This window comes from Paroedura picta, chromosome 16 (assembly GCF_049243985.1).
Source record: "Paroedura picta isolate Pp20150507F chromosome 16, Ppicta_v3.0, whole genome shotgun sequence".
In the NCBI taxonomy this organism is placed as follows: Eukaryota; Metazoa; Chordata; class Lepidosauria; order Squamata; family Gekkonidae; genus Paroedura; species Paroedura picta.
This window is the reverse complement of record NC_135384.1, coordinates 11,551,233-11,578,811: the sequence shown is the minus strand read 5'-3', so window position 1 is coordinate 11,578,811 and position 27,579 is coordinate 11,551,233. Positions and strand designations below refer to the sequence as shown.

General features: G+C 49.1%; 1 protein-coding gene across 1 annotated transcript in view; it reads right to left on the bottom strand.

Annotated features, from left to right (window-relative positions):
- Positions 1-2,225: 2,225 nt before the first annotated feature.
- Positions 2,226-27,579, bottom strand: part of LOC143825220 (scavenger receptor cysteine-rich domain-containing protein DMBT1-like) — a 57,511-nt gene continuing 32,157 nt past the window's right edge. Inside the window, exons 16-27 of the mRNA XM_077313244.1 lie at positions 22,824-23,174; positions 20,287-20,592; positions 19,160-19,474; positions 16,875-17,180; positions 14,929-15,243; positions 13,902-14,207; positions 11,874-12,188; positions 10,833-11,147; positions 9,518-9,850; positions 8,788-9,111; positions 6,909-7,040; positions 2,226-4,929 (exon numbers count right to left, since the gene is read on the bottom strand). Of these exons, the coding sequence (XP_077169359.1) occupies positions 4,778-4,929; positions 6,909-7,040; positions 8,788-9,111; positions 9,518-9,850; positions 10,833-11,147; positions 11,874-12,188; positions 13,902-14,207; positions 14,929-15,243; positions 16,875-17,180; positions 19,160-19,474; positions 20,287-20,592; positions 22,824-23,174 (3,470 nt within the window). The 3' untranslated portion in view covers positions 2,226-4,777. The remainder of the gene's footprint in view (positions 4,930-6,908; positions 7,041-8,787; positions 9,112-9,517; positions 9,851-10,832; positions 11,148-11,873; positions 12,189-13,901; positions 14,208-14,928; positions 15,244-16,874; positions 17,181-19,159; positions 19,475-20,286; positions 20,593-22,823; positions 23,175-27,579) is intronic.

Sequence of the window (27,579 nt, the reverse complement as noted above, 5' to 3'; positions counted from 1 at the left end):
CTGCAGGCTGGAGTTTTAGTCGTGGCAGGTTGCTCTACCTCTTCCTGCACCCACACGGGGCAGCATTTGGCCTGGTGCACCTCATCCAGCCTCGATTTGTGCTCCTGCATGGGAGCTGGGGCAGTAAAGTTCCCAGTGCATAATCGGTCATTTAGCTGCATCTTTAGAGTGGTGATTAAAAGGAGCAGTATTGCAGCTTTTCTCCCCACTCCAGGATTCCATGTTGTGACTAAAAGCTGCAGTTCTGCGACTGCATCCCTTTCTAGACGCGAGCTGGCCCTTCGGCTTGTTGCATGATCTGTAAAGACTGCAGTTTGGCCCTCAGCACAGCCAGGAAGACACCAGACCAGACGGGGGTGTATTGGGACTAACCTGAACCCGTTCACTGAAAGAACCAGTTGTGGTTCCTGCTTTACATGAAGGATAAGGGGGGAAAAACATTTTACTCGTGTTCAAATACGCCAGTGGCCTCTTGTGCTCCTAAGTTCAAACGAGGGCCAGGAGACAGCATTCACTTTGTTGGTGGGAAAGAGCATTTCGCTGTCTGGGGCATGGGATCTGGGCCTGAACCTTTAAACTGAAAGCCCTCGAGCGAAAATTCAGACAGGACGAGAAGCTCCTGGGAGAAAGGGTAGGAGAGGAGAATAGTTACCTAAGGAGGAGGTTACATGACCTAAAGGTTTGCTTCCTTGGAATGTAACCTTTACGGGAAGAGGCTGTGGCTCAGCGGCAGGGCATCTGCCTGGCGTACAAAAGGTCCCAGGTTCAATCCCCTGCTTCTCCAGTTGACAATAAATAAATCAGGTAGTAGGTGATGTGAAAGATGCCTGCCTAAGATCTCAGAGACTGACCTTGGTACGCTGATGACGAGATTTGGTATAAGACAGATTCAGGAGTTCAGCCTTGCAATGAATTCTGTGCTCTGCTATTCAATAAATGAAGTCCGATTTCTGAAAAGAGAGATGCTGGACCTCCTGAGCGAATCTAGCTTCCCTTGAACAGGATGCTGTAGTTTCTCATCGGTGCTGGAAATTCACTTGTGCGTGTGTGTAAGATTTCCACCATTACTGATCAATCAACCGGAGCTGGGACTGAGGGCTGCCGCTGAAACTCATCCCGTCCACGTTGGCTAATGGACTTTCAGTGTACTTTTGCAGCTGGGCTTTCGTCTGCAAAACAAAGCTCTGAAAGTGCATGATCCAGCGTGTGCATAATGGGTCCCGGCAGGCTGTAGGGCCTCTGCACCACTCTGAAACACGCAGGCTGCATTTGTCTGTTTTTGCTGGCGGCGCAGAGCCGAGATCATCGGACTGAATTGGTTGCTACTCTTTTCCTGCCTAAACGTACGGTCTGCCCTCCCTCTAAAGCCGTAGGTGGAATGTATTCTTTACGAATGTTAATGGGCAACTAATCCATGCGCCATTCCAGACGGATAGCCGTGTTAGCCTGTTACAAAAATAAAACGCAGATCTTGTAACACATTAAGAGCCAGCAAATGGTTGTGTCATAATTGGAGGGGGGGGTGTACATGGAAAACTGATTTGAATCATAACAAAATCTAGATGAAATGACCATTCTCCCGCATCTTTAATTAATAAGCATGAAACGCTAGTAACTGAGGGCAGAGGAAATATTTTCACACAGTCCTTGGGTGGGTGGGTGGTGGGAGGGGGATGTAATCTGGTGAATGTATTCCGTTTCCTAATAAAGTCCCAATTGGAGGGGGGAATTATGGGACAGCGGGCTCAGTTAGACTGATCGCCATAATCCGTTGTCATGTGACATCCCATAGAGGCAAGATCACACCACGAATGTCTGCAGTAAGGAATCCTGCATCAAATAACTCTGTTCTAGCTCAGCAATTGGACATCTGAGTGAGAAATCCCCACTTCACCCACATGCAGAGGAAGGTTGATGGTTGGGGTCTTCAAGCTGTTGTCTGCTGCCAAGCCCTTTGGGCTATGCCTGTGGAGTTTCTGCCTGCAAAAGCCCTTAACAAAGCCCTCATCCTGTTTCTTTTGAAACGGCAACAACTAGCTATTGCAGGCACAGAAGGAGAAACAGACTGATGTTATGTCCCTGGAACTGAAGAAGTCTATGGGTTAATCGAGGGAAAAACAAGCCCTAGAAAAGCCCAGGAAGCTGGCGAGAGAGAGGGAGGTAATTTGCGACAGCCCCAGCGCCCCCCTGATCCTCCATAGGTTTAGAAATGAAGAACAAATCAATGAAGATTTACATTTTAATAAGAGATTTTCCTCTGCTGCATTGGGAATTCTACGGCATCTCATGGGGGGAGGGGGGGGTTGTGATGGGGCAGCAGAAGGCAAGGGCTAATTTGGCTGGGGTGGGGGAGCCAAATCCACCCATCCACGCACTCACCTTTGTTGCTAGGGGCAGGGGGTGACGGCGTACCTTTACAACAAAAGAATCTATCATAATGATCCAGTATAGAAATCTATACTACAGCATTAGCAGGTTGTGAAATTTAAGGGCACGCAGCGTGTCCTTCGTAGGTGTTGAGATATGTTGAACCAAATATAACATTTGAAAAATACGTTTAGGTATTTATGCCCCACTTTACTCTCTGCTGGGTCCCAAAACTGTTTACGACGTAATTTTTTACTCATCCATTTTTTATCTTCACAATATTCCTGTAACGTTGGTTAGGCTGAGGGTAACTGGTCCAAGGTCACCCAGACTCCGTGATGGTATAGTGATTTGAACCTGGGTCTCCCAGATGTTATTCCGACGCTCGTATCACTACAACATCCTTCCTCTCAAAGGATCCAATGGACTTTTTACAAAGAGGAAGAGGTCCGATAATCCTGTATGAATCGTGGGTGGTTCACTCAGGTCCAGGTTCCTCTCAGTCACTTTCCTGGGCCGTTTCTGTCCCTCTCGTTCATCGAAGGTAGATCTTGGAGGTATCTAGCTACCTGCTTAGACTTGCCTGCTCTTCCCTCAGGTAAGAGCATGCTTTCTTGAAATACGAATCTGAGAGCATCCATGTGGAACCAAAGCCATCCCATGGAGCAGATACAAAGCACCACAGCCTGTGATAGAAAAGAGCTGTTTTTTGTACCCCCACTTCTTACTACGCAATGGAGTATCAAAGTGGCTCACAGTCACCTACCCTTCTTCTCCCTTGTGAGGTGGGTGAGGCTGAGAGAGCTCCGAGAGAACTGACTGGCCCAAGGTCACCCAGCTGGCGGCATGTGGAGGAATGGGGAATCAAACCTGGTTCTCCAGATTAGAGGACACCGCTCTTAACCACAACACTGAGCTGGCTCTCAGCTCTCATAACAGTTGCGCAAGCACACTATGGAAGAGCCCATTGATCCAGGGCCTGGACTGGAGGAAGGCTTGGGGCTCTATGGTTGATGCCATCTGAGAGATTCTGTGGTGGGGTGCTGCACAACAGGCCAAGTCTGAATGACAGAACAAAGCTCAACAGGGCTTGGGAGCCCACTGGAAAGAGTCCTTCATACCAAGGGTAGTCAACCTGTGGTCCTCCAGATGTCCATGGACTACAATTCCCATGAACCCCTGCCAGCATTTGCTGGAGGACCACAGGGTGACGACCCCACCTCTTTGAGGATGGGGAGGTCCACAACTAGCCATAGAATGACTGTTTTGAGCAAGTGCTAGTGGCTTCAAGGAGACCAGGTGACTTGATTGATACTAAACTTTGGTGGAGAACCTCAGCAAACCTAGAACAGTCTGGACACCTGGGACAAAGGGGACTACGGTAAGGTGCAAACTGTCCACCTGTGAGAAGACTCAGCTGGTGGCGGGTAAGTGGTGCCAATAATTCAGGCCATTTCGTGGTCAGAACACCAAAGGCCCTGTGAGGACTGTGGACAGTTATGGGACTGCTGCTATCACTGGTCGGAGCTGGAGAACTGTGCCCTGGAACACATCCTGGAGCTGTTAATCTGGGAGAAATTCTTAACCATCTTGCCCAAGGAAATCCAGAAGCAAGTTCAGGAATGTGGCCCAGAATCCTGTGTCTAGCTGGTGGCCTTGGGGGAGGGACAAGGCAAGCGGTGGGAGGTAGAGGATGCCAACATCATAGCTGGTAATCCCCAAAATGTTGGAACTGTGAACCAGCCATGAAGGCTCACTGGTTTGGGTTTTGTGTGCTTGATGACAGTTAATAATTCCCGGATTGAAATCCCCGCTCCCTTGGAGACACAAAGGTGGTGCTTCCTGGTTTTTTTTTGAAGCACCTCCTATTTTTTGAGGTGGAAGGAGGACAGGACGGGTTTGTGTTTTTTTTGCTTTGATGAGGGGATGCTTTGGGGAAGGAGCCAAGTGGGCATCAAGAAACACATCGACAGATGCCCTGGTGTTCCTGGCACCACTTTAAGGATCACTGATTGCGATCACAGTCGTCTTGGGTTCTGGGTCCTCAAACTTGGGGGCTGGGATTGACAGCATTGTTTCCCCATTAAAGCTTTACTGCCAGCCCACTTATCCATGAAGGGTATAGGGCGGTCTTAATGCAGCCACTGTCATTCAGTCTAACTGACCTGGCAGGATAGACGGGAAGGAATTCCGTGAGTCCTATGGAAGGGCCACATTTGCACCTTTCCAGAGTCTTCTGTTCCCATGGAGTGGTTCTCACTTCTTTTGCGTTCTCTTGGGGGACGTCTGCACATTCCCAGCATGAATGTGGCCTCCTGTTGAGAGTGGGTGTGGAGGGACCTCTCACCTTGTAGGTGCTCACGTTTCACCAGTGTTTGAGTCCCCTCCCCTGTGCCCTGCTCCCAGCCTCTCAGTTATTGTGGTCTGCGGGAGACGCAGAGGTGGCTTTCACCAGGCAGACGGTGTCTGAGTCCAACTCGTGCACAGCTCCTTCCTGGACACATGTGTCTGGAGCGCCATTTACCCTGTCAGGCTGGAAAGCAATGTCTTTTGCAAAGGCATCTGTAAGGAAAAGAGAGAGTTTTGCGCTCAGGACTCCAACCTCAGGATAAACTCGGCTCAATGCACACCCTTCCTGCAAGCCCTTGTCTCTCCTGTTCTTTTACACCCCACAGCAGTTTCCTTTAGGATTACCCACACAACCATGTCCTGCAAATCATGCAGGCTGCAAAACTGTGGGTTTTAATTATTATCCTTAGAAATGGGGTTAATAGCCATGCACGAGCACAATGGACATTGAATCTGGCCAGAGTTGGATAGGCTGGTGTTGCCACAGACTGGCTAGGCACACATCGCTTGAGCTGTCTCTGTGCTTCGGAGGTAGGGTTGACAGCTCTGGATTGGGAAATACTGGGGGAGTTTGGAGGTGGAGCTGGGAGTGGGTGGGATTTGAGGCAGGGAGGGCTTCAGTGTTGTACAATACTATGGAGGGCTGCCAAGGTGGCGAACAGTTAAAGTAATATGCTACAAATATGTTTTATTTGACATGTTTGTTCTGGGACTGGGACTCACTTTCTGAAGTCGAACCCTCCTCTAAACTTGGTGTACTTTCCAGGTTATTTTCACAAATATCATTCTCTACTTGGCTAATTCTGTTTTGTCTGCCTGCCTATCTCTATCTCTATCTCTATCTCTATCTCTATCTCTATCTCTATCTCTATCTCTATCTCTATCTCTATCTCTATCTCTATCTCTATCTCTATCTCTATCTCTATCTCTATCCCTCCATCCCTCCCTCCCTCCCTCCATTCATCCATTCATCCATTCATCCAACCATCCATCTACCTCCCTCTCTCCCTTTTGGCTCAGGGCAGTTTACATAGAACAATGTAGAACATAGGACACCTAGAACATGGGAAGGTAGGAGGGTGTACCATACAATTCAGCAACAGCATTGAATAGGACAACAGGGGAGGGTGGTATATAAATATAATAAACAAACAGTAAACAGGGGCTTCAAAACATTCCAAACACTGGTAGTAATGGTTAACCTGTTAACTAAGAATCCTATTTGTTGGTCAGTTCAGTTTGTGGAGAGGGATTTGGGGGCTCAGTGGAAGTTGTTGGAACAGTCGACCTCAACAAAACGCCTGGTGGAAGAGCTCCACTTTGCAGGCCCTGCGGAACTGTGCTAGCTCAGGCAGGGCCCTGAACTCTTTAGGGAGCTGATTCCACCAGGTGGGGGCCAGGACAAAGAAGGATCTGGCCCTGGTTGAGGTCAGACGTGCTTCTTTGGAGTCGGGGATCACTGTTTCTAAACAATTTCTTCTTAATCTATTTAAATATTTTCTCCTATTCTTTTCCTCTCTGTTTTATGAGTGGTTATTAGATTACAATTTCCTGAACTATGTGTAGTTTCAATTATATGGTAAAAAAATTGTATTCAATTTTGTATTTGCAATTATTTTGTAGTACAAAGAAATAGCCACTGAAAAAGAACTTGACTACTTTCTAGGGTCTACTCACAAAGTAGGTTTCCCCATCTATCGCCTATCATTCTGAAGTGCCTGTGAGAGAGCCAGAACTCATACCCTGAGAACCAATGACTTAAGGGATTTGCTCTTAAAAAGGTAAAGGTACCACCTGTGCAAGCACTGGGTCATGTCTGACCCTTGGGGTGACGCCCTCTAGCGATTTCATGGCAGACTCAATACAGGGTGGTTTGCCAGTGCCTTTCCCAGTCATTACCCACCAGCAGCAAACTGGGTACTCATTTGACTGACCTCGGAAGGATGGAAGGCTGAGTCAACCTTGAGCCGGCTGCTGGGATCGAACTCCCAGCCTCATGGGCAGAGCTTTCAGACTGCATGTCTGCTGCCTTACCACTCTGCGCCACAAGAGGCTCTCTTACAGGGTACTATATTTGGGGAAACAACATGTGAGCACAGGATTAGGCGAAGACTGTGGACGGTAAACTCCGCAAATGTTTGGCTGGCTCAGACAGGATGCTGAAGGCTTGGAAAGCAACTTGCACTCCTTACTTTGTGTACGAGTGAAGAAATTCACACATAATTGCTTCCCAGTCCTCCGTTTCTGCCGGTACAGGAAGAAACCACCGAGAAGCAGGGCAGCCGCACCCAGAACCAGAATAACTGTGACAGCTACAGAAGACCCTGTGGGAAGAAGAGGAGAAAAGGTTTTGACTGCAGCGGAGGCAGCTCTCCGATATATTTTGAGCAGATAATACTAATCTTGGCGGTCCATTGATCTGATCCTGTCTCTTGTTAGAAATCTAAAAGGCAGCCAAATCAGCAGAGATTGGAATTTAGAGTGTGCGGATTTCAAGAGGCATCCGTGTCTTCTCTCTTAATCTGAGGATGGGCAGACCAGCAGCCAGGCCCGGTTTATATGGGTCCTTGTCATCCCCTCTGTGTGAATCACTGACCTTGCTCCCAGACCTCAAGGCTGAGGAATGAAACCGCCCAACTACTTCAACCCAGAGGAAGGCATTCCTCTAGCCTCAATGAAGCTGACGGAATGTCTCCATTCCAAGAAACAAATTTGCTCCACAATTCGTCAATATAAGGAACATAGGTAAAGGTAAAGGTATCCCCTGAGCAAGCACTGAGTCATGTCTGACTCTTGGGGTGACGCCCTCTAGCGTTTTCATGGCAGATTAAATACAGGGTGGTTTGCCAGTGCCTTCCCCAGTCATTACCGTTTACCCCCCAGCAAGCAAGCTGGGTACTCATTTTACCGACCTCGGAAGGATGGAAGGCTGAGTCAACCTTGAGCCAGCTGCTGGGATTGAACTCCCAGCCTCATGGGCAGAGCTTCAGACTGCATGTCTGCTACCTTACCACTCTGCGCCACAAGAGGCTCTTATAAGGAACATATGCCCCCGGTAAACACTGATGTGAAACACTGTTTGCGAAAACATTCAAATTGATTCGCGGCAGAGCAACAAAATTCTGCATAGCCACAGAGGGCAATACTTTAAAAAGGCCTAATTGGGAAGGAGAGCTAGGCTCTGTTTTCCAATTGCTCTCAGCTGCCTCAAGCGACCCTTGAGATACCTCTATGGGGTTAAATTAATAAGGCTCTGTTCCAGGAGTGGTTTAAGGATTTGTGGCGCCCATCGCACCAGAGCCAGTTTAAGGATCTATTGGGCCCCACCAGAGTACAATCGTGGCAGGAACAGCCAGACTGGGGCTAGAGGGCTGCCCCCTCGAATGGAAAAGAGTGTTACTCTGAGTGTCCTTAAAGAGGGAAAAGCGAGGAGGAGAAAGGCGGTGGCCCTGATCCATGCCCCCATGGATCAGGGCCACCGCCTTTCTCCTCCTCGCTTTTCCCGTACAGGGCCCCTGGAAGGAAGTATTGGGTTCATAGCACTTGCTACATGGGCCTAAGCCAGCCCTGCTCTGCTTGTTCTCTCTTTCATCAGATTGCAGACATTCCGTTACTAACAAAAAACAAATATAACCAGCAGGCCATGCTTCCATACACCCTCCCTCTTCCCCATTTCAGGTAGCCCTCCGAAAGGCCATCATCCCTTGCCCATATCTCCCTTCCCTTTACGTCTCCATGTCCTGTCACGGAATTGCCAGTACTTGGCTGTTAAGCTCTGGGTGTGCCCCCCAAAGAAGCCCAGTGGGGGCCCCTAAACAAAACTCACACAGGAATAAGCGTCAACCTTCAAGGTGTCCCTGGACTTCGGTTTCATTTTGGCCCCTCAAACCCTACGTCAGGGGTAGTCAGCCTGTGGTCCTCCAGATGTCCATGGCTGCAATTCCCATGAGCCCCTGCCAGCAAACGCTGGCAGGGGCTCATGGGAATTGTAGTCCATGAACATCTGGAGGACCACAGGTTGACTACCCCTGCACTACGTCGTCTGTGAAATGAGCCGGCTCGAGGAAGTACCTGTCGTTCCCGCACACACTGCTCCTGCGTATGCATCACAGAGACACTTATGGGGGCCTGGGCCTTTCCCCTGGCACTGGCTGAGGGCTGACTCTTGTCCAGTACATTTAATCTCGTCCAGCAAAGCCGGTCTGAGTGCGGCACCGTACTGATTGCCCACCGGCGCGGACACTGCTGCACCGCAGCCCAGTTGCCGGCAGACCACCGTGGCCTCTTTCAGGCTCCAGCCATGTTCGCCGATGGAGGCCCAGGAGCCATTGTGCATCATCTCCACCCGCCCAGCACAGGAATTAGGTCCGTCGGCCAACCGCACCTGGAAAAGACCTGGAAAACAGGCAGACGCATGAGGTTCCCAAATCCCATCTCAACCGCATTGACAATTCCAGCAGGAAATCACTCATCGGTGGAGACGTGACCTTCCATTAGCAGTCCATTGTAGAACAAAGGTCTGTCATAACTGCGGCCCTCCACAACTGCGGCCCTCCACATGTCCATGGACTACAATTCCCATGAGCCCCTACCAACATGGCCAATTGGCCGGGATTCATGGGAATTGTAGTCCATGGACATCTGGAGAGCTACAGTTTGGCCACCACCACATTACACCTTTGCTGGCTCTACGAGTGTCTCTGCTCTTCCCCTTAAAGTTGCAAATGCTGTATAGTGCTTTCCTTTTTTTTTAAAGCAGATTTCAATTACAGACGACATAGAATGCACTTTAAAAAATTACCGGAGCATAGGACACCTGCATCTTCTGCATGGTTACAGTTATGCTCTCCCACGCCCTGTCCTTTGCAGTCTTTGAGGGCAGTCTCAGACCCTGTGCAGTTCATGTCGTCCAGCCAGATGGCACCAGACCCTTCTCCGAAATGTGCCGAGTCCAGGGCTTTCAAGGCAAAGCCGCAGCCCATTTGCTTACAGACCACGGTGGCGTCCTCCAGGTCCCATCCGTCGTCGCACACCGTCCCCCACTGCTGCTGGTACAAGACTTCGACCCTTCCGGCACAAACGTTCGGAGCGCTGTTGACCAGTCTGATGTCGCCCACGTTGATGAAGGATGATTCTGCAAAGAGCCCAGGATGAGCGTTATTTGGCAAAAGGATAATTCCGCGGCTGGAGGCATCTCTGTCCACTGTTGGGAACTGGAGAGCCGTGTCTGGCTTAGAATTATCCGAGATAGCCCGTAACTTTGGAACAAATTGAAAAAAGGAGACGGAGATCTCTCTTGGATCTTGGAGAACAAACGGAATCAGGGAGCAAAGAAAGCTTCATGCTGCAAATTGCTAATTAGACTGACATGAAGGGAGGTCAAGTGTAAGCTCAGGCAGATGAATTAACAGGAGAATTGTTTAGGAAGGCTCGCTGGCTTATTCTAGTGGTTGTGGAATCCTACACACTTTATACTTTAAACTGTTTTCATTGTTTTTAACTGTCTAATGCAGCCTTTGTCAACCTTTCGCACTGGACAAACACCTGAAATTATTTTTCAGGTTTCAAGAAGCCCCGGAACTGATGTCAGCTGGCCACACCTCCCTGCCATGCCCCCGGAAGTGACATCACCACCTGCGTTGATAGGCAGGCTCAAGGAGGACTTGTGGGGGGAGAGGACAGAAGGGGTTTAAGGCGAGAATAAATGTGCAGGCTCCACTCTCTTTGCAGGTGCAGAGACCACAAAAGAACTTAGCGGAAGTAGCCAGTTCCCTAGCTTGTGGCTGAGCCCTTTAAGGCAGGAGGGAAAGACCATGGACCCCCTACGGTGCTCCCACAGACACCGAGGCTGATAGGAGGGGCAGTCATGTTGTTGTTGTTAGGTGCAAAGTCGTGTCCGACCCATCGCAGCCCCATGGACAATGATTCTCCAGGCCTTCCTGTCCTCTACCATTCCCCGGAGTCCATTTATGTTTGCACCTACTGTTTCAGTGACTCCATCCAGCCACCTCGTTCTCTGTCGTCCCCTTCTTCTTTTGCCCTCGCTCGCTCCCAGCATTAGGCTCTTCTCCAGGGAGTCCCAAAGAAATAAAAATTCCATTGCCATTGCTCCTTACCTGCACAAATAACTGCGGCATCTTGTCCATGAGTGCAGTCGTTGTTCCCCCGGGTATCTGCGACGCAGTCCGCGAGAGCCTCTTCTTTACCTTTGCAGTTGATGTTGTCCATCCAGATGGGACCTGAGCCTCCCCCAAAATGAGCTCCTTGGGGAGCTGACATAACATTGCCACAGCCCAGCTGCCGACACACGACCGCAGCGTCATTCACGTCCCAGGTACGGTCACAGATGGTTCCCCACTGCTCACTGTGGGGCGGACGAATCTCGACTCTCCCACTGCAGCGGTTTGAACCATTTATCAGTCGGAGATCCTCTGAGAATCAAGCAGGAGAAGGGTTACTCTCCTAGAGAACACAGAATCAGAATCACAGAATCATAGAGTTGGAAGGGGCCATACAGGCCATCTAGTCCAACCCCCTGCTCAATGCAGGATCAACCCAAAGCATCCTCATTTTTAAACAGCCCCGTGGCGCGGAGCGCCGCAGACTGAATAAAGCAGTAAGGGCACTGTGGGAGGAGTTAGGGCGGGCCCTGTCTGGGATAAAAACTCGGAGGGGCCAATCAGGAGCCGCTAAGTGTCCATCCCGCCCCAAGCAGCCAATGGGGAGCCGCTCCCCATTGGCTGCTTCACCCGCCCAGATAGCCATGGGTGAGGGGTGGGCCATGCTGCCTTCTCCCAGCTGGCGGAGCGGCCTCGCTGTGTCTCCGAGGCGGCGAGGCCGCTCCGCCGGCTGGGAGAAGGCCCGAGAGAGCCTCGGGTGGGGGGTGGGCCGGCCAGCCTTCTCCCGGCCGCCAGAGCGGCCTCACAGCGCCTCTGCATTCCTAACCACAAAACCAAGCTACATACATTTATTAATTAGCTTAAATTTTTATGCCGCCCCTCCTAATGGCTATAGTGACATTACAGAAGGCAAAGCTGTTGCAGGGACACTGTAGGACAGAAATACTTGAGAAGAATGCTTGATTCAAGAATGATGCACTTGCATGCACTTGTATTTTTTTTTTTCTAGCTGGGAATATCACCTGCAGATAGCCTCACCTGAGCATATAACGCTAGCATCTTCTCTGTGGCCGCAGTCATTGGCCCCCCAAGGCCTCATTCGGCATTCAGTCAGGGCAGACTCTGTTCCTGTGCATTCCAAATCATCCATCCAGATGGGATCTTCTCCTTGCCCAAATTGTGCTCCATGTGGGGCCGCTATGGCCGTTCCACAGTCCAGATTCCTGCATACCACCAGGGCTTCATTCATGTCCCAGCCGTCATCGCACACGGTTCCATACTGCTGCAAATGAAGCACTTCCACCCTTCCGGAGCACCGGCTCGAGCCGTTGACCAACCTTATCTCCGCCGGGACTGAAACGGTAAAAGAGGTAATGGGGAAAAATCGCAGGAAGAGCTTCAAGGGATACTTCTTTTATTTATACAAGTATCGAAGGAGAAGCAATTGGGTTTTATGCCCTGCTTTTCAGGAGGCTCAAAGCGGCTTACAATCGCCTTCCCTTACTCTCCCCACAACAGACACCCTGCGAGGTAGGCGAGGCTGAGAGAGCTCTGACAGAACTGCTCTGCAAGAACAGCTCTAATGGAACAGCTCTAATCCAACCTGGTGCTCCAACTAGAGGGTGCTGCTCTTAACCACGTCACCCCTCTGCCTCTCTCATTGGCAGTCTTTCCGGTGCCTTTGCATGGCTAAGAATGGGAAACTGTATGTGCTAACAGTGAAGGTATCTTTGCTATGGTCTCAGGCCATGAGTAAATTGCCCATCAGAAATGATTCCAGTTTTGTGTGTGTGTTGTGGGGGGGGGGGGCTAGGCAGTCCCCAGAGCCCTTGCATGCCCCCCACCACATCCCTCTTGCCCACCTTCCTATGAGCCCCCACCTCATACTCTTGCCCAATCGCAAACTCTCTGCTGGGTCTAAAATGGTAAAAGAGATGCTGCAGAAACATCCCAACCATCAACATTGATACAATAAGCTATAGTATTCAATAATCTGTTTCCAGAATCTTTTCCTCTTCAATCCATCCGGTGTTAATGTCTCTCCACAGGGCTGTCATTGTCTTTCAATGCAAATTGCCACTGGTTTCAAGCTAATTTCCGATCAAGTATGTTTGCATAGATCAGGCTTTCTCAGCTAGGGTTTTGGGAAACCCTCGGGTTTCTTGATGGCCCGGGAAGTGTTTCCCGAATGGGTGGGAGTTAATTAATTCTTAATCTATTTTTTAAATCTGTTAAACATTTATTGGGTGATATGACCACCCTGCGTTGAGCAGGAGGCTGGACTAGATGGCCTGTATGCCCCCTTCCAACTCTATGATTCTATGATTCTATGACCATATATGGTCTGTTAACCTGTCCCCCCCCCCCATGGCCAATGATGGGCCTGGAGGTGATGGGAAGGGGTGGGTGGGTGTGTCCACCTGGGTGGGTGTGTCCACGGCTATGTTTCCCAACCATATTCGGCACAATCTTCCCATTTTGGGTTTTTTTCAAAGCCTAAAGAATGCATTTGACATGAACATGGAGCTGTATCCTTGAACTGAAGGAGGTGACACCAGCAGATTGCCCCCACGCCCATCCTGAAATTGTTGTCCCCCTACTTCCAAGATTTTGTAAGAATCGCAGTAGCAAAAAAATTTAACATAGAAGCAGTACAGTTATTCACTTGCACATTATTCACACAATGTGTCAGGTGGAGTCACAACTTCTGGTTGCAGAAGAGTTTGTTCTTCTTTTAAGAAAAACATCACTTCCCCCACAATGACCTCAGGCAGCTCTATGAAGTGGCCAAACCTCTATGAAGTAGGAATAGATCAGGGGTGGGCAAACTGCGGTTCTTCAGATGTTGGCCGGGGCTCATGGGAATTGTAGTCCACGGACTTCTGGAGAGACACAGTTTGGCCACCCCCGGAATAGATGAAATTGTTCCCGACAGGTTCAGTGTGCAGATCACCACAGAGGGAGAAGATCAGTCTACAGACCTCAGAAATTAGAAAAAAATACATTTGGGGGGTGGGTGGGCCATGGATCTTTTTTTCCGGCACTGGAGAACAAAAGATGGGTTACCTGCACACTCGACACCAGCGTCTTCTCCGTGGTGGCAGTTATTGAGGCCCCAGGGGCTCGATGTGCATTCACTGAAAAACACTTCTGTGCCGACACAGTTGACATCATCCTTCCAGATGGGCCCTGATCCCTGTCCAAAAAAGGCTTTCTTCGGCGCTCTTAACGCCACGCCGCAGCCCATTTCCTTGCAAATAACCTCGGCTTGCTTCATGCCCCAGCGGTCATCGCAGACGGTCCCCCACTGCTGCCTGTGGAAAATCTCCACCCTCCCCGAGCAGCGATTTGAGCCATTCACCAGTTTGAGTTCTAATAGGGAGGGGGGGGGGAACAGAAAAAAAGTATAAAAGGGCGAAGAATGCAACAGATCAGGGAAGTAAATTGCTGGCGAGGGCTTTGGATGTGTTGGCTAAGGAAGAGAAGAACAGCCGCTGGGTTTTTGTATCCTACTTTTTACCACCCAAAAGCATCTCAAAGTGGTTTACCATCACCTTCCTTCCCTCTCCCCCACAACAGACACCATGCGAGGTAGGTGGAGCTGAGAGAGCTCTGAGAGAACTGCGACTGGCCGAAGATCACTGAGATACTTAAAGACAGAATTCTATAAAAGTTTGGGTTGCTTTGCACAGCTCGGAAGAAGGGAGTAAGGGAATCACATTAGTAAATGAGGCTGCAGAGTCTGCGGTCTACTTCAATAGAACATAGGCGGTGCTCACGATACCTTTCAGTCAATAATACACCGGAGACTGCATTCCCTTTGTTTTGTGGTTGTCTGTGCTCTGCAAAGTATTTCTTGAAAAAACTGCTGTTGACAAACAGACATGGCCGCTGGCATTTTATTTGTTATATATATATATTGTTATATAAATATTTGTTATATTGTTGCAATGTTCAGTGTAATCATGTTATATGTATATGATATGTAAACCGCCCAGAGCCGTATGGAAAAGCGGTATACAAATCTAAAATGAATGAATGAATGACCCACCATCCCAGTGCCAGGGCCCTCTGGCATCCAGCCACTCCTTACCTGAGCATACCACGCTGGCATCTTCTTTGTGGTTGCAGTTATTTTGTCCCCAAGGCTTCAGGCGGCAGTCCCTGAGGGCAGCTTCGTTGCCTTGGCATTTGACGTCGTCCAGCCAGATCTGATCCGCTCCCTCTCCGAAGTGAGCACCGCTTGGAGCTAACAGAGCGACTCCACATTCCAGTTCCCTGCAGACAACCTGGGCGTTCAGTATGTTCCAGTCATCGTCACACACAGTCCCCCACTGCTGGTTGTGGAGGACCTCAACTCTCCCAGAGCACCGGTTTGAACCGTTCACCAATCTGATCTCGTGTGGGTCTGGAATGGTTAAAGGAAAGGTTAGTTCTCTGTGCGCGCACTCACACACACACAACAGCTCCTCCTACTCTCTTGTTTTCATTCCTATTGGCATTTCATGGCATCCTTTCGCTATGTGGGTTTTAAATCAGTGGGGGAAGTCATCCAAATGGGTCATGCCTCCTCTTGCTCCATGCAGAGCTATGCACATTTGTGGCGATTGCATTGGTTCAGAGACAGGCTGACCTTCCAGGTTTAATAGCCCTGCTGCTCCAGTAGGAATGTTAAGAGTGCAGCTCCTCTGTTTGCCTGGTAAAGGCCTATTGTCCTACTTATTGAACTGGAAATGGAAATCTTTGCAGAAGATCCAGAACTTTGGATACAGCAAAAAGAAGGTAAGATCTCAAGATAAACACTTCCTTGTATGAGGCAGGAGACTTGGTACTTTGTCTATTTCATTTTTGAATTTGCTAAATAGATTGGACCAGAGGGTCGGACCAGAACCAGTGGGTTTAAATTAATTCAAAAGTATCTTTGGCTAAACATCCAGAAGAAGTTCCTGACAGAGTGGTTCCTCAGTGGGCTTCCTCAGAAGGTTGTGAGTTCTTCTTTGGCAGTTTTTAAGCAGAGGCTAGATAGTCATCTGGCAGAAATGCTGATTTTATGAACTTAGGAAGACTGTGAGTAGGTGGGCAGGAAGGGATGTGTCAGTGTTTGTCTCTTGTGGCCCTTCCTTGCATATCCAGAGAATTACTGATTGCCACTGTGGGATGTTGTGAATTTCCTCCAGGCCAGGCTGGATTCTGGAAATTTTTGGAGGAAGGATCAGTTGGGCATGAAATTGGGGTCACCATGGGTGGGCAAGTAGTGTGAGTTCCTGCATTGTGCAGGGGATTGGACTAGATGAACCTGGAGGTCCCTTCCAACTCTATTATTCTATGATTCTAAAAAGAGAGAAAGGTAGAAAGCATCCATGGGCATCCCAGATGAGATTCCTGTGATCACTGTTTGAATATTCTGTTGGCTCCTGTATTTTTTTTTTCTTGAGAAGCTGGAATTTTTACAAAATAATTAATCCAGTTAATTTTTGGCAACTGTGGAGTGACTGTGGGTATAATGTCCATGTGGACACTTCCCACAGTCATTACATAGTGGAGCTAAGCTCTGTATTCCCTCCTCCCCCTTTGCAGCTTTTTGAAGTTCTTTTGAAATTTGCACTAGTATTTAAGTATTTATTTACATCTGTATTTATAGGCTGCTTTTATTGAGCCAGTCTAATGACAGCCAAATGCTCGCCTTCAAAGAAGCAGATGCCCTAAAATATTTCCATGTTTGAGAGGACAGGAAGGAGCCAAATTGCTGGGTTTCTTCCTATTTATCTCCGGAATCTACTGGCCATTTTCATTCTGCTGTATGCTAATTGACTCTTACATTCTACCTGAACATTTGAACTGATTTACTTCCATTCCACGGCATTGTATCTGGGGAAGTGTGCGTGCTCACAAAAGCTCACACCTTGACCTGAACTCAGTTGGACTTAAAGGAGCCCCTGGACTCTACATTTGTTCTAAAGAGGCATTAAGTTTCACCTTGACCCCAGGTACTTTGACGACTTGGCCCTGCAACAATGAAACCGTGTCGCGCCAAATTACCTGAGCATTCCACGCTTGCATCCCTTCTGTGATCACAGCTGTGCTCTCCCCAGGGTCTCTTGGGACATGCTCGGAGGGATTTTTCTTTCCCCGTACATCTGACGTTGTCCAGCCAGATGGTCCCAGATCCTTGGCCAAAGCGTGCTCCCCCGATGGCTGTTAAAGCATTTCCACACCCCAGCTCTCGGCACACAACTTGGGCATCGTGCGAATCCCATTCACTGTCACAAACTGTTCCCCATTGGTCATTGTAGTAGACTTCAACTCTCCCTGAACAGCGATTGGAGCCACTCATTAAGCGGACAACTGATGGGACAGAAGAAGTTAATCAACGTGGATTGAATCCAGGAGGAATATCACACATGGAAGAAACATAGAGTTCTAACTCCGTACCCAAATAATCAGAAATGGATCTATAAATTGCTAGCCAATTGGGACTCCAAGGTGACTCCAAGGTGGCAACTTTCTTGGTGGCAATATCTAAACCAGGGGTAGTCAAACTGCGACCCTCCAGATGTCCATGGGCTACAATTCCCAAGAGCCCCCTGCCAGGGAATGCTGGCAGGGGGCTCATGGGAATTGCAGTCCATGGACATCTGGAGGGCCGCAGTTTGACTACCCCTGATCTAAACAATGGAATTTTAGTTTGGAAAAGGGACTGTTCATAATATCGGGCCTGTATTTGTCATTATTTTAAAAATTGGCATTATGCCAGTTGAGGTGTTCTGTTCCGCCCGAGCTCACAAACTTACCAGGATACTCCTAAACTCTTCTTGTGCTACGGAGCTTTTAGAAAGCAGCAGATGATATCAGGAAGGACTATTAGGGTTGGGAAAGTTCGTACTCATGTCAATAACAAAGAGTCATCTATGTTTCGATTCTGGAAAACTGGCAGTGACAATGTGGTGGGTTGAAAGAAGAAGAAGAGTTGGTTCTTATATGCCGCTTTTTTCTACCCGAAGGTGGCTCAAAGTGGCTTACAGTCGCCTTCCCACTCCTCTCCCCACAACAGACACCCTGTGAGGTGGGTGAGGCTGAGAGAACCCCAATATTCCTGCTTGGTCAGAGCAGTTTTATCAGTGCCGTGGCGAGCCCAAGGCCACCCAGCTGGCTGCATGTGGGGGAGTGCAGAATCAAACCCGGCATGCCAAATTAGAAGTCCGCACTCCTAACCACGACACCAAGCTGGCTCTCTAGGAAAGCTAGGAGAGGGACGGCATTTCCCGTCCCAAAATTTCATGAATCCTCACTTGGACAACAAATTGTATTTGGTACATACTCAACCTATTAGCAATATTGGATCCAGGGCAAACAATTCAAATATTGTCCAGGACAGGTTACCTTGATATCACAGTTCCGCAGGGCCTGTGAGATGGAGCTCTTCTGCTAGGCTTTTGGTTGAGGCCGGGGCACGAAAGACCTATATGTTTTCTTCTTTTAACATCTAGGAAACTGTTACCACCTCCACCAACCATGAGCCATGTCAGTTGGGTAGAGCCGATGGGAGGGTATGGTTTGCAACTGTAGTGGTGATTTTACTGTACTTTTATTATTTTGTTGTAAACCACCACAAGCTAGCTGGCCTAAGAGAAGTGGTTAATGCTTAGTTAGTTAAGTAAGTATCATCATCATCATCATCTGTTCCACTATATGTTTCTGGTAAGGCCTTGGAGGAGGAGCATGTCTCAAGGCTTAAGTGCCACTCAGCACTAAACACCCATTCAAGGCGGCTGTCCCTCCCTTGAGTCCCTCCTCCTCCAACCGGTTTGCCTGTTCCATTCCCCACCCCTGACCACCCCCTCCTCCTTCTACTTCCCTCTGAGGCTTGGAGGCTGCAGATCCCTGCCGCGTGAGAGCTGCCTCTGCTGGTAAGTTTCCTAACAGCTGCCTGCAGCCTTTCCTGGTTCTGAGGGAAGGGGGAGGCTGTCTGCAAAGTTCTTCCACTCCTAATCTAGCACTCATTGCGTTCCTGAATGCAACGGGCTTGGCCCCTAATAGTAATAATAATAGCACCCAATTATCCCATGAGTTTTAAGTCTCCATCACCCTTGGAAGCTTTTGGAAAGGGAGGTGTGCAGGGTAGTGCCCAGCATGGATATGCCCAATGCCACTTTAAATTACTCTTTTGTTGGCATGCTCAGGGCTTGGCTCATTATCACATGTCAGATTTGGAAGGAATCATTTCCCAGGTCAAAAGGGTTAGTGTCCCATGGGTTGCGCACACATGCGCAGGGCACAATTAAGCTGCTTTCTCAGCTGTTTGCTTTCCCCAAGATGGACAGTACCTGCACATACCACCCCGGCCTCTTCGGAGTGGGTGCAGTCATGAGTCCCCCACTCTTTGGCAGGGCATTTGCTGACGGCGTTCTCCTTCCCTGTGCAATTGATGCCGTCCAGCCAGACGGGCCCAGCTCCGTCTCCAAAACGGGAACCTCGCGGGGCGGAAAGGGCGGTCCCGCAACCAAGGTAACGGCACACAACTTCCGCGTCTTCCAGATCCCAGCTGCCATCACAGATAGTTCCCCAGAGGCCTTCGTGGAATATTTCAACTCTCCCAGAACATGGACGATCCCCCTGCACCAGCCTGATTTCTGGTGGTTCTAGGACAGAGACAGAAATAGACAAGCAGTTCACATTGCTGGAACCGTTTTATGAAGTACACGCTCTTCTGCATCGCCTCTGGACCCCGGCACTCTCAGTTGGGAAGGGGGTGGCATCCATTGTGTGTAATTTGACCAGGAGGCATTTTGCACGGAGCCAAATAAAACAGTTTTAAAAACAACCCCTTTAGACCGCTTTATTATACTCCACTCGTTGTTCTGCATTGAATATACTCTGCTGAAAAACTACGCTGCAATGCTTTCTGCATGGAACAATTCATAGCCCTGCCCACTGTAGATTTGCCAACTCCACTTGCTAGACTCTATTAGAAACACTGTGACATGCTTTGTTCTCTGATGCAGTCACTAATCTGCATAACCAAGGAAGCTCTGCATGACTAATAGAGTGCCCGAGGCAGGCAGGAGAGAAATAAATCGACTTTTAGCCTCTTTCAGAAACCATGATGAAGATATGCTGTAAGCAAAAAAACACAGTTGACCTTGCACAGCAAAATCAGTTTTGCGGAGTAAATGCACTCTCCTGTGCAGAGATCAGAAAAACCACAATGTTTTAGTGAGTTTTCATCAGCTTCTCCATCATGCAAAAGAGGCCTAGGAGGGCCATTGTAGAAAAAGCCCTGCCAAGTTTTGTTCAAACAGGCAAATAGAAGCTGTTTGCCAGTAATAATGCCTAATGTCCCCACCCACCTTCTGAAAGGCATGGGAATTGTAGTCCATGAACATCTGGAAGACCACAGGTTGACTAACCCTGGTATAGATCCTTTTCATTTTTGTGGCTCCCTGACTGTTACCTTCACACTCGACCCCAGCGTGCATGCTCTGATCGCAACTGTATTCTGCCAAGGGCTTAGCTGGGCATTTGCGTAGTGTCTCCTCTTCTCCTGTGCAGTTGAGTCCATCCATCCAAGTGGGACCGGAGGCTTGTCCAAACTTGGCTCCAGTCGGGGCTGTCAGAGCTTTCCCACAGCCCATTTCCCGGCAGACAACGCGGGCGTTCTTTAAATTCCAGCCGTTTCCACACACGGTGCCCCACTGTTGATTGTGGAAAATTTCAACTCGACCAGCACACTGGGTGGAACTACCAGCCAGCCTCAGCTCTGTGTAGAGGGGGAACAGTGGAACAGTAGAAGAAGAAGAAGAAGAAGAAGAAGAAGAAGAAGAAGAAGAAGAAGAAGAAGAAGAAGAAGAAGAAGAAGAAGAAGAAGAAGAAGAGTTGGTTCTTATATGCCGCCTTTCTCTACCCGAAGGAGGCTCAAAGAGGCTTACAGTCGCCTTCCCTTTCCTCTCCCCACAACAGACACCCTGTGGGGTGGGTGAGGCTGAGAGAGCCCTGATATCACTGCCTGGTCAGAACAGTTTTATCAGTGCTGTGGCGAGCCCAAGGTCACCCAGCTGGCTGCATGTGGGGGAGTGGGGAATCAAACACGAATTACCAGATTTGAAGTCCATACTCCTAACCAGTACACCAAGATGGCTCTTTCTTTTATTGCCAGTGAACACTGTAACAACCTATGGTGATGTGCTGTATATGCTGATTGTGTGCTGAGTTTGTGTCTATTGCATACCAGTTTTAATCAGGAGGACTGTGATTCGTAGGTACTGAGTCTTGGAATTTGCAAGATTTATAGTGTGCATGAATCAGAAGGATATGAAGTGTGCCTTGTAGGGGGTGTCGGAGGAGGTGTGGACTTGGCATAGTTAGAATAGGAACTTCCTGATGTGCTTCAGATAATCTCTTGTTCCCTGATTGGTTCAGTTGGAGACCTCCTGCTCTTTTGAGCACACTGAATGAATGAATGAATGAATGAATGAATGAATGAATGAATGAATGAATGAATGAATGAATGAATGAATGAATGAATGAATGAATGAATGGGCTGGCTGGCTGGCTGGCTGGCTGGCTGGCTGGCTGGCTGGCTGGCTGGCTGGCTGGCTGGCTGGCTGGCTGAATGTATGAATAAATGAATGAATGAATGAATGAATGTTTAGCATCCCAATGAATGCCGTTAATAGCCACGGAGTTGCCAACATATCAGGGCAAAAAATGTTCTGGCCCTTTAATAGAAGTTTACTATGTGGATTGTTTTGTTTGGGTACCCATGTTGATATTCATTGGAAGAGCAAGATTCAAGTCCAGGGGCACAGTAGCGGCCCAACAAGATTTCCAGGGCATAAGCTTTTGTGAGTCAAAATTCAAAAGCTTATACTGCAAAAAGGGACAGGATTTTCTGCCCTCCAGGCCTGTTGGCAACTCCAGAGGGCTGCTGCCCTGGCTGCTTATAGGTGAAAGCAAAGGCATGACCAGACAAATTATGTTGAAGGCGACACCTTTGCCATGTTTCTTCTTAATAGATACCAGCGGGCACCACCAGAGGGAGCCTGTTCCCAAGAAATATTCACCCAGCAGAGTTTTTGCAAAAACAAAACAAAACGATCTAGAGCTTTTGAGATCTACAATATTTTACTCTATCCTTGATTTTCATAGACTTGGGCCCATTTCTGCAGGGCCAGGATTGGTTCTCCAGCCAAAAAGAAAAGCTCATTCCTCTCTTGTTCTATAGGGCTGACAGGGCATTCCTGACACTTGGAGGGCAACCCTAAGAAGGACAAAAAGAAACTTCTGGCCCGCCCCTTCTCGGGTGGGCTGCATATGAAGACCTCATCTCCAGCCCACAAAAAGCAGGAATAAAGCTTGGTCCGTCTGTACGGTACCACTGGGCACTCATTTATTGTCACCTAGTAAATTAAGCCCTGATTTGGAGAGTCCAAGCTAGCCTGATCTCATCAGATCTCGGAAGCTAAGTAGGATCAGCCCTGTTCAGGACTTTGGGGAGCCACATGCAGTCAGCTGGGTGACCCTGAGCCAGTCCCAGTTCTCTTTGAGCCATTCCCAAAGAACAGTTCTCGCAGAACCTTCTCAGCACCACTTCCCTTACAGGGTGTCCGGTGTGGCGAGAGAAAGGGAAAGGCATTTGTAAGGTGCTTTGGGACTTCTTCGGGTGGTGAAAAGCGGGGTCTAAAAAAACAGCTCTTCTTCTCTGATGCGAGACCACCAACAAAGACCTGGGTCACTATGCAGAGGCAGGCAAGGAACAACCACCTCCAAACATCTCTTGTCACTCATGTCAGCTGCAACTCGGTTAATCTTGGGATCATTTCCCATGATGCTTACAACGGCCAAGTGGCACAACCAGCTTTGGGCCTGTGCTTGTAACAGCAGCCTGTTTTTACCAAGTGAAATGCTTCCACCCATCCCACAGATTGGCTGAGCCAGTTGGCCACTCTATACGTCCAAACTGTGACTCAGTCCACCAATCCCGGGACATACCTGAACACACAACCCCGGCATCTTCCCCATGATGACAGTCATTTTCTCCCAAAGGCCTTGCCGGGCACTGACTGAGAGCCAGTTCGGTGCCGCTGCATTCCACGTTGTCCAGCCAGATGTTGCCCGTTCCTCTTCCGAAATGCGCCCCGTGGGGGGCTGAGATCGCAGTCGAACATCCCAGCTGCCGGCACACGACTCGGGCGTCTTCCAAGTCCCAGTTATCATCACAAACGGTGCCCCAGTTTCCGTTGTGGAACATTTCCACTCTCCCGCTGCAGCGACTGTAGCCGTTCACCAACCGGATCTCAGCCGTGTCTGAGGTGGTGTCCGGATCGGAGCCCCAAGCCACACCTGGGAAGACCAATTGTCAGAGAGCGGGACAACAACGGCCGCTGATGATAAGAGGCCATACGTGTTACTGCCTTGTCAAGCCCATTGGGAATCTTTTCCAGAGCTTCGGGAAGTGGAAGAGTTGGTGTGAGGGCAAAAATCAAAATGGAAGTGGGGCATAAATGGCTAACCTTCAAGGCTTTATGTTGTCTGGGACCTGCGTACCTGAGGGGCCGGCTATCTGTATATGCCCCCCGAAGAACCCTGAGGTCAGCAAATTCTAAGCTGCTGGTGATTCCCGGCCCCAAAGAGATACTTCTGGCCTTGACCAGAGCCAGGGCCTTTTCACCCCTGGCCCCAGCCTGGTGGAATGAGCTGCCGGCAGAGACCCAGGCCCTCACGGAGCTCTCGAAATTTCGCAGGGCCTGCAAAATGGGGCTCTTCCACCAGGCATTTGGTTGAGGCCGACTACCCCAAAACACCCACTGCCCCCCCCAGACACCCCCTCCCATGACTGAAGAATCTGACCAACCCAATGCTGTGTCATTGTTCCTGTTCCTGTTAAATATTGTTCTGGTTGACATGTTATGAGTCTTATCTTTGTTATAGATAGTTCGAATAAATATTTGTTTTATTTGTTGCAATGTTCCATGTAATCATACGTTATATGATGTCATATGTTAACCACCCAGAGCCATATGGAAGGGCAGTATAAAAAGCTTGAACGAACAAATGAATGAATGAATGAATCAGGGGTAGTCAAACTGAGGCCCCCCAGATGTCCATGGACTACAATTCCCAGGAGCCCCTGCCAGCATTCGCTGGCAGGGGCTCCTGGGAATTGTAGTCCATGGACATCTGGAGGGCCGCAGTTTGACGACCCCTGGAATGAATGAATGAATTTGGTTGAGGTCAGGCTGCAACTCAATGATCCATCTGGCCCCACTGCCTACCCCCACTTGGGGGGGGGGATTCACTGGTTGGGCTCCCCCTCATCATTCCAGGCATCTCTGATGCACATTCTAACTTCTCTCCTGGCATGCCTGCAGGTTTTGTCTGGAGCAAAGTGGGACAGGTTAGTTTTTAATCAGATTTTTTAGAATTTTGTTTCAGATTTCTCTGTCATGTCATTTGGATTTTTACTGACGGACCCTGGCCCGAGACCAATTCAGAAGAAGGGGTGGGTTAGGAATCCCCAAATAAATGATTAAATAAACAAAATTTTATTGCTAGGCAGTAGCAGTTTGGTGCAGTGGTTAGGAGTGCGGACTTCTAATCTGGCATGCCGGGTTCAATTCTGCGCTCCCCCACATGCAGCCAGCTGGGTGACCTTGAGCTCGCCACGGCACTGATAAAACTGTTCTGACCGGGCAGTGATATCAGGGCTCTCTCAGCCTCACCCACTCCACAGGGTGTCTGTTGTGGGGAGAAGAAAGGGAAGGCGACTGTAAGCCGCTTTGAGCCTCCTTCGGGTAGGGAAAAGCGGCATATAAGAACCAACTCTTCTTCTTCTTCTAGGACTTGGTTGTCTGTTTGTCCTTTCTTTCCCACCACTAGGAATCCTGATGCGGTCTAATTAAACAGAAAGGCAAACTCTGGACACAAGTCAGCACCCCGCACAAGGTCCGTTCCTTTCTACAGATTTCTTCTGTTCTGTGCCTGTCTCTCCAGTGTACATTGAGGAAACGCAATTTCCTTAAGGAAAATTTTGGGCTGATCCTGCGTTGAGCAGGGGGTTGGACTAGATGCCCTGTATGGCCCCTTCCAACTCTATGATTCTGTGATTCTGTGAAATGTGCTTGAAACAGTTAAATAAGGCCTTGCAGGAGGTGGCTTTTACTTCCTTTTATCTGCATGCTCCATTTTTGTAAAAACAAAACAAAACAACCATCCCCCAACTCTTCCCCAAGCATGCAGATGTGCTGAGGAGAAGAAGAGTTGGTTTTATAGTTGCCTTCCCTTCCTCTTCCCACAACAGACACCCTGTGAGGGAGATGGGGCTGAGAGAGCCCTTACGGAACTGCTCTGTGAGAACAGCTCTGACAGCCTGTGACTAGCCTTAAGGTCACCCAGCTGGCTGCACATGGAGGAGCAGGGAATCAAACCTGGCTCTCCAGATTAGAGGGAGTCGCTCTTAACCACTACGCCAAATTGGAAGATCCTGTCATGCAGCAAACTCCGAGCCTTCTCTCATATACCCTGTCATGTTTCTTTCAGTCGTAGACCTGGGGGAAGCTTCAGCCTGAGTACTACAAGACAGGTCCAAAGTGTAGAATCAAGAAAATAATAAATCTCTTCAACACCCACAAGGATCCATACAATGTCAGGTAATATATACTGTACATAAGTCATGAATATCTAGTATTTCTGTCCAGTTCAGGCATGTCAGGTCTTCTGCTTCAGTCCCTACCCCCAACCACCTCCAGCCCTTCCTGTCATTGTTCAGCTGGGTAATGGTGGGAGGAAATGGGGAGGGGGACACTTGGCATCATCCCAGTGCCATTATGTCACTTCCGGTGTGCCCCAGAAGCGATACCATCACATTGAGCGATGCTCTAGCATTTGCCCATAACTCTATGGTTTGGGCTGAGTGCTAGAATGTCCCTGGTAATTGAATGATGTCATTTCCAGGTTGAGCTTTGGGAGTGACATTGTGGCAAGGTTCTCCTTTGGATGGTGAGTCTCCCATATTGCCAGACTCAGCCTAGCAACCCTAGTCCAGGCTGCTACATGAAAGGGCTCATTGACACCTAAACTGCAGGTGAGAAGCTTGGGAAACTGCAGGTTACACAACCACAAGCAGTTACTTGAATAGATGGGCTGGTGGTAAAGGTAAAGGTATCCCCTGTGCAAGCACCGGGTCATGTCTGACACTTGGGGTGATGCCCTCTAGCGTTTTCTTGGCAGACTCAAAACGGGGTGGTTTGCCAGTGCCTTCCCCAGTCATTACCGTTTACCCCCCAGCAAGGTGGGTACTCATTTTACCGACCTCAGAAGGATGGAAGGCTGAGTCAACCTTGAGCTGGCTGCTGGGATCGAACTCCCAACCTCATGGGCAGATAGCTTCAGACAGCATGTCGCTGCCTTACCACTCTGCATCACAAGAGGCGCACAAATGGCTCACAAGAGGCGTAAGTGTGACAACTAAGGGCTGGCCAACCCCATTTGTGGACCAGGGCCATCATTTGCATGATGCCACAACTCTTGGAATATGTAAGATGTGTGCGTGATTCAGAAGCATCTGAAGAATGCCCTACAGGGGGCATCAGAGGAGATTAATATTTAGCATAGTTAGTTTAGGAACTTCTTGATGTTTTTCAAATCATCTCCTCCAATGTCCTGCTCTTTTGAGCACACCTCCCTCAGCTTGCCTACATAACAAACAGAATGAAAACAACAGAACAGTTTGGTCTTTCTCTCTCTTCTTACTATACAAAATGTGTTTCTCTTCTTTAATAAAGCTCTTTTAATATTTTAAGCGGTACGGTGCTGTGAACCTCTTTGCGTATTTAAACTCTGATGGCAACAGCATCACTTCCAAATCCTGTGGGACTGACGGAGCATCACAGCCAAGTGTGGCAGCCATTTCTCCCTCGGCAGCAGGGAACTGGAGGCAGGGGGTGGAAGACTTCATTACCCCAGTTGGTGGGGGAAAGAGCCCTGTGCACAGGAGAAATTGGCACTGAAATTGGCACTGAAATTGACACTACATTGTGAGTCCCCTAGAGCAGCTGTCCCCAACCACTGGTCCGGGGACCGGGACCGGTCCGTGGATCAGTTGGTACCAGGCCATAGCTCCTCCTCCTCCTCATCCTCCCTGGCTGCTGCCTCAGGGGCTGCCCTGCCACTCTGCCGCCGGCTCACCTTCGGTGCTCTCTGGCAGCCGCCATGGCTGGGGCTCCCCCTCGGCGGGGCACTGCTCAGCTGCTGCTGGCAGTGCCCCCCAGTGGGCGGTGGGAAGTCAGGGGTGCCAGCAGGAAAGCAAGCAGAGCAGGGGCTCAGGCGGTGGCAGCGACGTCCCTCGGCAAAAGACTACCCTCAGTTAAATTGTCAAGCGTTGACCAGTCCCCGGTGATAAAATGGTTGGGGACCACTGCCCTAGGGAACAGACTGCCATAATCTCAGGGACTCTGGCATTAGTTGGCTCCAAAGACAAAGTTGATCGTTAAAAAAAAAAAACAGGTGGAATCCTAAGGGAGGAAGGGTCCCGTGTTTGGCCATGTTTGGCCTTGTGGGACCTGCATGAATCAAAGATATGTGAGATATTGGTTGTAATAAGAAGGAGAATTGGATGAGACTGAGTGATCAAAATCTGGCTGGGTGCCACCAGAGATTTCATCGTCTCACCATCTCTTCATGTTCTCAAAGTTCTGTCTTGGAACTTTCAGATTGTTCCTTCTTAAGCATAGAAGTATTGTTGCTGCTA